The following is an 8934-nucleotide window of genomic DNA, read 5'->3' as shown; positions in this document are numbered from 1 at the left end:
AATATATCCGTCACAGGCTAGAGGAGGAGCAGCGACAGCTCGAGATCCTTCAGCAACAGCTGCTCCAGGAACAGGCCCTACTGCTGGTAACGGGGTCCCCCAGCTTTCTCTGGGAAGATGTGCATCAGAGCTTCTCTGCCGGAAGGAATGGGATGGGAGCACTTCAGGGGAAGGGACTCACCCAGGCATCAAGGGGAGACATCTCTCTAGGCAGGAGAAAAGAAAGGGCATGCCACCTCTAACTTCCAGGGCTACATCTTGCTGAGCCCCTCTTCCTACCCTTGGGCCCAGGAATACAAGCGGAAGCAGCTGGAGGAGCAGCGGCAGTCGGAGCGCCTGCAGAGGCAGCTGCAGCAGGAGCACGCCTACCTCAAGTCCCTGCAGCAGCAGCAGCAGCAGCAGCAGCTGCAGAAACAGCAGCAGCAGCAGCAGCAGATCCTTCCCGGGGACAGGAAACCCCTGTACCATTATAGTCGGGGCATTAACCCCGCCGACAAGCCAGCCTGGGCCCGAGAGGTACTCACTGCCTCCTAACAGCCTAAGCCACCGCCCTCCCAGGCCCTCTGCCCGAGGCCTGAGCTGTGGGAAGTGGTCATTCCGCACTGGTGGACACTGAGAAGGGGAACGGGGTGCTCCGCACAGGCGTGAGGGCTGGTGCAGTGGGGCAGGTGGGGACCACATTTTGAGGACAGTGAAGCAAAAACTGGCCTGCTGGGCATCCGTTTGAATCACAGGTGGAAGAGAGAACAAGGATGAACAAGCAGCAGAACTCTCCCTTGGCCAAGACCAAGCCAAGCAGCACAGGGCCTGAGCCCCCTGTTCCTCAGGCCTCCCCGGGGCCCCCAGGACCACTTTCCCAAACTCCTCCTATGCAGAGGCCGGTGGAGCCCCAGGAGGGACCGCACAAGGTGAGCTTCTTCCCATTTCCGTCTTAACACGGATATAAGGAGCCTCAGGCAGCGCAGGGACACGCACACACAAACACGTACTTAGCCAGGGATCACAGACCTCATGATAGGTACCTGGGCAGACATCACCTGCTTGCTGCTGCATGTCTGTCCTACATCTTGCCTGTTCTCGGGCTCCAGGAGCCCCTTCCACTCGATGGGTAATTGGAAGCTGGAGGCTTTACTTGCCCCTTCCTCTCGGCCCAGGCCCCGGCTCACAGGTGGGGATGTGCACAGAGTGGGCAGCCTACCCTCCCTGGTCTCTCCCTGCAGAGCCTGGTGGCACACCGGGTCCCACTGAAGCCATATGCAGCGCCTGTACCCCGATCCCAGTCCCTGCAGGACCAGCCCACCCGAAACCTGGCTGCCTTCCCAGCCTCTCATGACCCTGACCCTGCCGCCCCCACACCCACTGCCACGCCCAGTGCCCGAGGAGCTGTCATCCGCCAGAATTCAGACCCTACCTCGGAAGGGCCTGGCCCCAGCCCGAACCCCCCAGCCTGGGTCCGGCAGGATAATGAGGCCCCACCCAAGGTAAGGACAGGCCTGTGGGACCAGGAAAGAGCACAAAATACAGCTGACCCTTGAACAATGTGGAGGTTAGGGGCACTGACTTCCACACAGTCAAAAATCTAAGTGTAACTTTATAAAAATATGTTTTTATTGCTTTTTAGAGAGAGGGGAAAGGATAGGGAGAAGGGAGAGAGAGAAAGAAACATTGATGAGAGAGAAACATTGATCCTCCTGCATGCCCCCGACCGGGGATTGAGCCTGCAACCTGGGCAGGTGGTCTGACTGGGAATCAAATCAGTGACCTCTTGGTGCGTGGGTCGATACTCAACCATTGAGCCACACTGGCCGGGCTAAGTGTAACTTTTAAATGCCCCAGAACTAAATTACTAATAGCCTACTGTTGACTAGAAGCTTACCAGTAACATAAAGTTGATTAACACATAATTTTGTATGTTACACAAATTATATAAACTAGAGAAAAGAAAATGTTATTAAGAAAGTCAAAAAAAAAAGGAAGTCATAAGGAAAAGATAATACACTCACAGTGCTCTACGTGTTTCTTGAGAAAAATCTGTGTGTGAGTGGACCTGTGCAGTTCAAACCCATGTTATTCAAGGGTCAACTATAGTAAGAGAGAAAATGGAGGAGAGTGGAGGGAGCAGCGAGGTGGAGATGGGTTTGGGGTTGGAAGGGAAGAGAAAGGCAAGTCATCCACCACAGCCCCCGTCCGACGGGGTTTCCATCTGGTGGCCCATGACTGTGTCGTGGTGATCCCAGCGGGTGATCCCGGCGTGAGGGTGTGAATGGGAAGATGCCAAGGTGTTTGGGAAGCACTAGGGGCAGACCTCTGGGTTGGAACCCCAGCTCTGCCATTTCCTAGCTTCATGCCTCTGAACAGATTCATCAGCTTCCTTGAGCTTAGCTGACTTCATAAAGGCCAGGGGAGCACCTTGTGGGGCCTCAGCGAGGATGAAATGTGTGTGGTTCCAGCACAGAGCTGGCTCCCAGCACACTGACCCTCCTCTTCTCCTCAGGTGCCTCAGAGGACCTCATCTATTGCCACTGCCCTTAACACCAGTGGGGCCGGAGGAGCTCGGCCAGCCCAGGCTGTCCGTGCCAGGTAACACTGAGCTGTGCAGAGCTGGGTGGCAGGCTAGGGAGCGGGGCGGGGACAGAGGGGAGTTTGCCAGGTTACCCGCTTAGGGGTGGGCAAGCCCCGACCCAGTCACCTCAGCCCCCTCCCTGCCCCTGCCCCCGGCACCCCTGTGCTCCCTTCACAGACCTCGCAGCAACTCCGCCTGGCAAATCTATCTGCAAAGGAGGGCAGAGCGGGGGAGCCCCAAGCCTCCAGGGCCCCCTGCTCAGCCCCCTGGTCCGCCCAACGCCTGTAGGTAATGGAGTTGTCCCCTCACTCACTCCCACCCTCACTTCTGCCACCTACTTGCCTCCCCTGGTGATGGCTCCCTCTGCAGTGCAGCTCAGCCCCCAGGGAGGGGAGCCCCTTGTCGCCCTGACCCGTCTCTGCTCTCCCACAGTAACCCCGACCTCAGAAGGAGCGACCCTGGCTGGGAGCGCTCGGATAGTGTCCTCCCCACCTCTCATGGGCACCTTCCCCAGGCCGGCTCTCTGGAGCGGAACCGTGTGGGAGGTACGTGGGTGGGCCTGGCAGCCTGCTCTGGGGCCTGGACGTCTCCCTCAGGGTAGGGACTGACATCCTCAGGGGCAGGGTGGGGCCTGGGCTGGGTGTGGAGTGCGTCTGAGCTCCAGGGCTCAGGCCCAGGCCTCAGCCCAGGGTGTGGGCTCGAGGTCACCCCCATCCGGGTATCAGTGACCTCCCTTCTCCCACTGTGCCATACCAGCCTCTTCCAAGCTGGACAGCTCCCCAGTGCTGTCCCCTGGGAACAAAGCCAAGCCTGATGACCACCGCTCCCGGCCAGGCCGGCCCGCAGTAAGTCGGCAGGTGGCAGCTGTGGCCCTGCCTTCTGGTCTGTGACTTTGGGGCCGGCCGGGAGCCTCTTCAGCTTGGGTGCTGGGAGGTGGGCCTTCATTAACCTGCCTGAGGGGGGGCTGTGGTATTACAGGTGTACTTCTCAGTTACTAACCTTTCTTAACCTCTCTCCTGCCTCTCCTGGCTGCCCTCCCCTGTGGCCCCCCCAGAGCTATAAGCGAGCCATTGGTGAGGTTAGTGAGAAGGGGCTGCCTGCGGGAGCCCTCCTGTGACCCTGCCCGTCTCCTTGGACATCCTTTACCACCGCCCTCCCCCCGCCTCACACAGCTCCTCCCTTGCAGGATTTTGTGTTGCTGAAAGAGCGGACCCTGGATGAGGCCCCACGGCCTCCCAAGAAGGCCATGGACTACTCATCGTCCAGTGAGGAGGTGGAGAGCAGTGAGGACGACGAGGAGGAAAGCAATGGCGAACCATCAGAAGGGAGCAGAGACACCCCTGGGGCCCGGTATGGGGCTCCCTGTGGGAGTGGCATGCCCGTATTGGAGGCTCCCAAAGAGAAGGGTTGTAGGTTCGAGGGAGGGGGACCTTGGGCAACTCTGTGGGGAACCTGGTGTCACTGCGGTGAGTGCTTCCTTCCTTTGGAGAACGGGGTGTGAGACGTGTTCCTCTCTCCCCCGTTGTGCTGTCAGTAGGGTGGTGGTCTCTTCAGGTGTCTCTGCCACCAGCCTGCCCCAACCCAAGTGCGGGCCCAGGACACCCAACAGTGGGACACGGTTGCTCAGTGGGGGCTGAGTGCATCGTGTTTTGAACAGAATCTGAAGCTGAAAGCGCTAGGCCTCCTGCTCTCGCCTGCTGCCATGGTCCTTGGTGGCAGGCAGGACCTGGAGGGCCTCATGACCTCCCTCTCCCATAGCAGCGATGGGGATACAGACAGTGTCAGCACCATGGTGGTCCATGATGTGGAGGAGATCGCCGGGACCCAGACCCCCTATGGGGGTGGCACCATGGTGGTCCAGCGTGTGAGTAGGCACCCCATTCTTCCCAGCACCTGCTGTGACCCTCCTTGGCCCTAGCACTGGCCCCCTTCCCTCTGTTCCTTTAGACACCTGAAGAGGAGCGAAGCCTGCTGCATGCCGACAGCAACGGTTACACAAACCTGCCAGACGTGGTCCAGCCCAGCCACTCGCCCACTGAAAGCAGCAAAGGTCAAAGCCCCCCCGTGAAGGATGGAGGCAGTGATGTAAGTGGGTGCAGGCTGGTCCATGGGACGAGGGGAGGGCACTGGCAGTGGCAGATCAGGGGGTGTTGGGGGTTACTGTGCTGGGCGGGCAGAGCACCTGGGCCAGGGTTCCCCTCGGGGCACAGGGAGCCGAGGAACAATAGAAGGGGGGGCACAGGCCAGGGTCTCGCATGTTGGCCTGACTCCCACTCCTGCCCCCACAGTACCAGTCTCGGGGGCTGGTGAAGGCCCCTGGCAAGAGCTCGTTCACGATGTTTGTGGATCTAGGCATCTACCAGTCCGGAGGCAGTGGGGACACCATCCCTATCACAGGTGAGGACGGGAGGACGGAGTTGCCATGAGGCCTGGAGAGGGCCAAGGTGAAGCCCCGGCGATGCGGTTCACAAAGCAGGTGCTCACGGGGTTGGCAGCTCACGGGGCAGGCGCTGGGGGCCTGTACCTGCTCCCTCACCTGAGCACCTGCCCTGGCACAGAGGCAACAAGAGCTCCTGAGCCTCTTACCTCCCGAGAGGGAAGATGGTCAGCAGCACAGGGCCCCACGGGACCGAAGGAGCACTTCGCCAGGCCTTTGGCTGTTCCAACTCCTTCACGCGCCTCCTCCGTTCTCCGGTCTTTCTCTTTCCTTCTGAGTATTCCAAGGAGCCGAGACTGAGTGTAAGGGTAGAGTAAGAAGAAACGGGGTAAGGGGACAGCAGCCCACCCCCACTTCTCTCCCCCCGCAGCCCTGGTGGGTGGAGAGGCCAGTCGGCTTGATCAGCTGCAGTATGACGTGCGGAAAGGCTCTGTGGTCAACGTGAACCCCACCAACACACGGGCCCACAGTGAAACCCCCGAGATTCGCAAGTACAAGAAGCGGTTCAATTCCGAGATCCTCTGCGCGGCCCTTTGGGGTAAGCCAGGGCAGGGAAGGAAAAGAGGGATCTGTGTGCCCCGCTGCCCCTGGTCGGGTGAGGGCCTGGCTCTGCCTCTGATCTGCCCAAGGGCTCCCATTGCAGGCGTCAACCTGCTGGTGGGCACGGAGAATGGGCTGATGTTGCTGGACCGAAGTGGGCAGGGCAAGGTGTATGGACTCATTGGGCGGCGGCGCTTCCAGCAAATGGATGTGCTGGAAGGACTCAACTTGCTCATCACCATCTCAGGTGTGTGTGGAGGACGGGGGCGGGGTCAGGGCCTGGAGGAGGGGGCTCGGCTCCTTGACTCTCTGTCACCATCTTCAGCCGGGGCAGAGGGCACCCTTGGTCCAGGAGCCGGCAGGTGGGGCCACTTTCCCACCCCTTGTGGTACGCAGAAAAGGCTGGCGGGAGGCCGAATCTGGATCTCCAACGAAGGGAGTGTGTGTGTGTCCTCGCCCCTCAGGGAAAAGGAACAAACTGCGCGTGTACTACCTGTCCTGGCTCCGGAACAAGATTCTGCACAACGACCCCGAAGTGGAGAAGAAGCAGGGCTGGACCACCGTGGGGGACATGGAGGGCTGCGGGCACTACCGCGTGGGTGAGGAGGCCACAGCAGAGTGGCCAGGGCACATTTGTTTATGGGAAGAAATGAGGGTTTGGGCCTAATGGTCATGAAGCCAGAGACGTGGGGCCTGGCATTGGGGGTGTAGGACAGACCTGTGGGAGGGGCCCCGCAGTCCAAGGGAAGCCCCAGCATCCCTCTTCTTTCCTGCCCCCAGTGAAATACGAACGTATTAAGTTCCTGGTCATCGCCCTGAAGAATTCCGTAGAGGTGTATGCCTGGGCCCCCAAACCCTACCACAAATTCATGGCCTTCAAGGTAATCCCAGCCTCAGCCCCCCAACACTGCTCCAAGGTCTGACTCCTCCACCTGTGTCCCCTGATCCCTTCTTTCCTCCACAGTCCTTTGCTGACCTGCCTCACCGCCCCCTGCTGGTGGACCTGACGGTAGAGGAGGGACAGCGGCTCAAAGTCATCTACGGCTCCAGTGCTGGCTTCCACGCAGTGGATGTCGACTCGGGGAACAGCTACGACATCTACATCCCTGTTCATGTAAGCTCAGCTGGACTGTGGGCAGAGGGGGGCCGCCAGTCTGGGCCCCAGACTCAGGGACTCCAGCCCTCCTCCTCCCAGATCCAGAGCCAGATCACACCCCACGCCATCATCTTCCTCCCCAACACCGATGGCATGGAGATGCTGCTGTGCTACGAGGACGAGGGCGTCTACGTCAACACGTACGGGCGGATCATTAAGGATGTGGTGCTGCAGTGGGGAGAGATGCCCACTTCCGTGGGTGAGTGGTGCTTGTCCCCGAGCTGCGGGTCCCCGAGCTGGCCCTAGAGTGGGCCTGGGCTGCAATCCACTCACTGCCCCTCCACTTCTTTCTCCTCCAGCCTACATCTGCTCCAACCAGATAATGGGCTGGGGCGAGAAAGCCATCGAGATCCGCTCCGTGGAGACAGGCCACCTGGACGGGGTCTTCATGCACAAACGAGCTCAGAGGCTCAAGTTCCTGTGTGAGCGGAACGACAAGGTGGGTGCCCCTTGCCCCTGGAAAGGGCTGGGGCCTGCATTGGTCCGGCTTCCAAAACCTTAGGTTCCTACCAAGGAGGTGACCATGGTGGAGTCTTCCTGAAAGGGGCCCCTTGGGGAACACACTCAGTCACAGCCTGCCCTCTCCCTCTCTATCCAGTTTCTTTCACCCTAAAGGTCTGCCAGCTGCCCTCTTCCCCAAGCACTTCTGCTCTTCAGGGCGATAGGGGTAGTTCTTCCTTTTTTGGGGGGTAATCCTCACCCAAGGATTTTTTTTCCCGTTGATTTTTAGAGAGGTGGGGGGGGGGTGTGGAGAGAGAGACACATAAACTGGTTGCCTCCTGCATGTGGAAGATTGAACCTGCAACCCAGGTATGTGCCCTTGACCAGGAGTCGGACCTGCGACCCTTTGTTGCGTGGGCCTTTGCTCTAACCACTGAACACCTGGTTGGGGCGGGTGGGGTTATTCTGAGACTAAACTGCAGTGTCTCTCTCCTTCTCCCAGTTAATGGAACCCCCTCCCCCCAACCCCTCGGTGACTTCTCTTCTCCCCCTCTCCCCCCAGGTATTCTTTGCCTCCGTCCGCTCTGGGGGCAGCAGCCAAGTTTACTTCATGACTCTGAACCGCAACTGCATCATGAACTGGTGACAGGCCCTGGGCTGGAGCTCTCCCCCGGGGACCCAGCTCTCCCCCCACAGCCAGACTTCCCAGGCCGCCCTGCTTCCCCCTCCTTGGGCTTTTGCTTTTACTGGTTTGATTCACTGGAGCCTGCTGGGAACGTGACCTCTGACCCTTGATGCTTTTGTGATCACATGACCACCTTCTTCCCCAACATGTTCTCTTCCCCAGAACTGTGCCTGTCCCATCTTCTGGATAGAGGCACAGCTTCCCCTTCACAGGAATCGAGTGGGCTTAGCCCCACCCCCCCTTTTCTCCACTTGAGAGGAGAGTGCTTGGGGCTTGGACCCCGTACCCCACTGCTGCTGACTGGGCAGGGCCCTGGGCCCCTTTATTTGCACGTCAGGGGAGCCGGCTCCCCCCTTGAATGTACCAGACCCTGGGGGGGTGTCACTGGGCCCTAGGTTTTAGGGGGGTCACCAGCCACTCCAGGGGCAGGGACCATTTCCTCATTTTCTGAAAGCACTTTAATGATTCCCCTCCTCCCAAACCCCAGGGAATGGAAGGGGGACCCCGCCAGCCAAAACATTTCTCCCTTCCCAGCCCTCATCTCTTCTAGCCTCTGTCCTTTCCTGGTGGAGGGAGGGAGCATGGAGCTCTGGCCTCCACACCCCCTTGCTTGCATCTGTATATAGTGTGAGCAGCAAGTAGCCCTGTTCCCTCCCTGTCCCTACCCCTCCTCAATGTAGTGGCCTTGGATATCCCGTTTGTTAATAAAGACTATTCAACCAGCTCCCACCACTTCAGACCCCTTTTTATTCTGTTTTCTCTCACAGTCCAGCTACTCGCCAGGGCAAGCAAGCAGAGTTAGGACGAAGGGGGTAGGGTGGGGTGGAATCTACAATGAGTCTTGGGGATCCAAGTAGGTGGGGCAGTACTTGACCAAGAAAACATAGAAGAAATGACGGAGGGAGGGCCGGGGCATCCTCAGCCTTATTCTGTGGGCCTGTGGGGGCCTGCCCTGAGGGCATTTGGTCCCAGCAACCGTGTCTCTCCTGTGTGGCCATCGAATAGCTGCCAGCTTAGAAGCTCACAGGGCTAGAAGGTCCTACGCGGCTGGAGCCTGGGCAAAACTGGAAGGTCAGCAAGGCTAGGTCTAGGATGGTCTTTGCTTCCCAGAG

At 59.3% G+C, this 8934-nt stretch overlaps 1 protein-coding gene across 1 annotated transcript in view; it reads left to right on the top strand.

Annotated features, from left to right (window-relative positions):
- The window catches only part of MINK1 (misshapen-like kinase 1), a 19091-nt gene extending 10537 nt beyond the window's left edge, over window positions 1-8554 (top strand). Inside the window, 19 exon segments of the mRNA XM_015569236.1 lie at window positions 292-516; window positions 735-908; window positions 1221-1481; window positions 2495-2580; window positions 2741-2851; window positions 2996-3108; window positions 3320-3408; window positions 3750-3913; window positions 4322-4427; window positions 4511-4648; window positions 4852-4960; window positions 5371-5538; window positions 5644-5787; window positions 6005-6139; window positions 6321-6421; window positions 6505-6654; window positions 6736-6895; window positions 6996-7135; window positions 7700-8554. Coding sequence (XP_015424722.1) covers window positions 292-516; window positions 735-908; window positions 1221-1481; window positions 2495-2580; window positions 2741-2851; window positions 2996-3108; window positions 3320-3408; window positions 3750-3913; window positions 4322-4427; window positions 4511-4648; window positions 4852-4960; window positions 5371-5538; window positions 5644-5787; window positions 6005-6139; window positions 6321-6421; window positions 6505-6654; window positions 6736-6895; window positions 6996-7135; window positions 7700-7783 — 2658 coding nt within the window. The 3' untranslated portion in view covers window positions 7784-8554.
- Window positions 8555-8934: the final 380 nt, after the last annotated feature.

Source organism: Myotis davidii, unplaced genomic scaffold (assembly GCF_000327345.1).
Source record: "Myotis davidii unplaced genomic scaffold, ASM32734v1 scaffold925, whole genome shotgun sequence".
NCBI lineage: Eukaryota > Metazoa > Chordata > Mammalia > Chiroptera > Vespertilionidae > Myotis > Myotis davidii.
The sequence above is the reverse complement of the archived record's forward strand: the minus strand, read 5'-3'. Positions and strand labels throughout refer to the sequence as shown.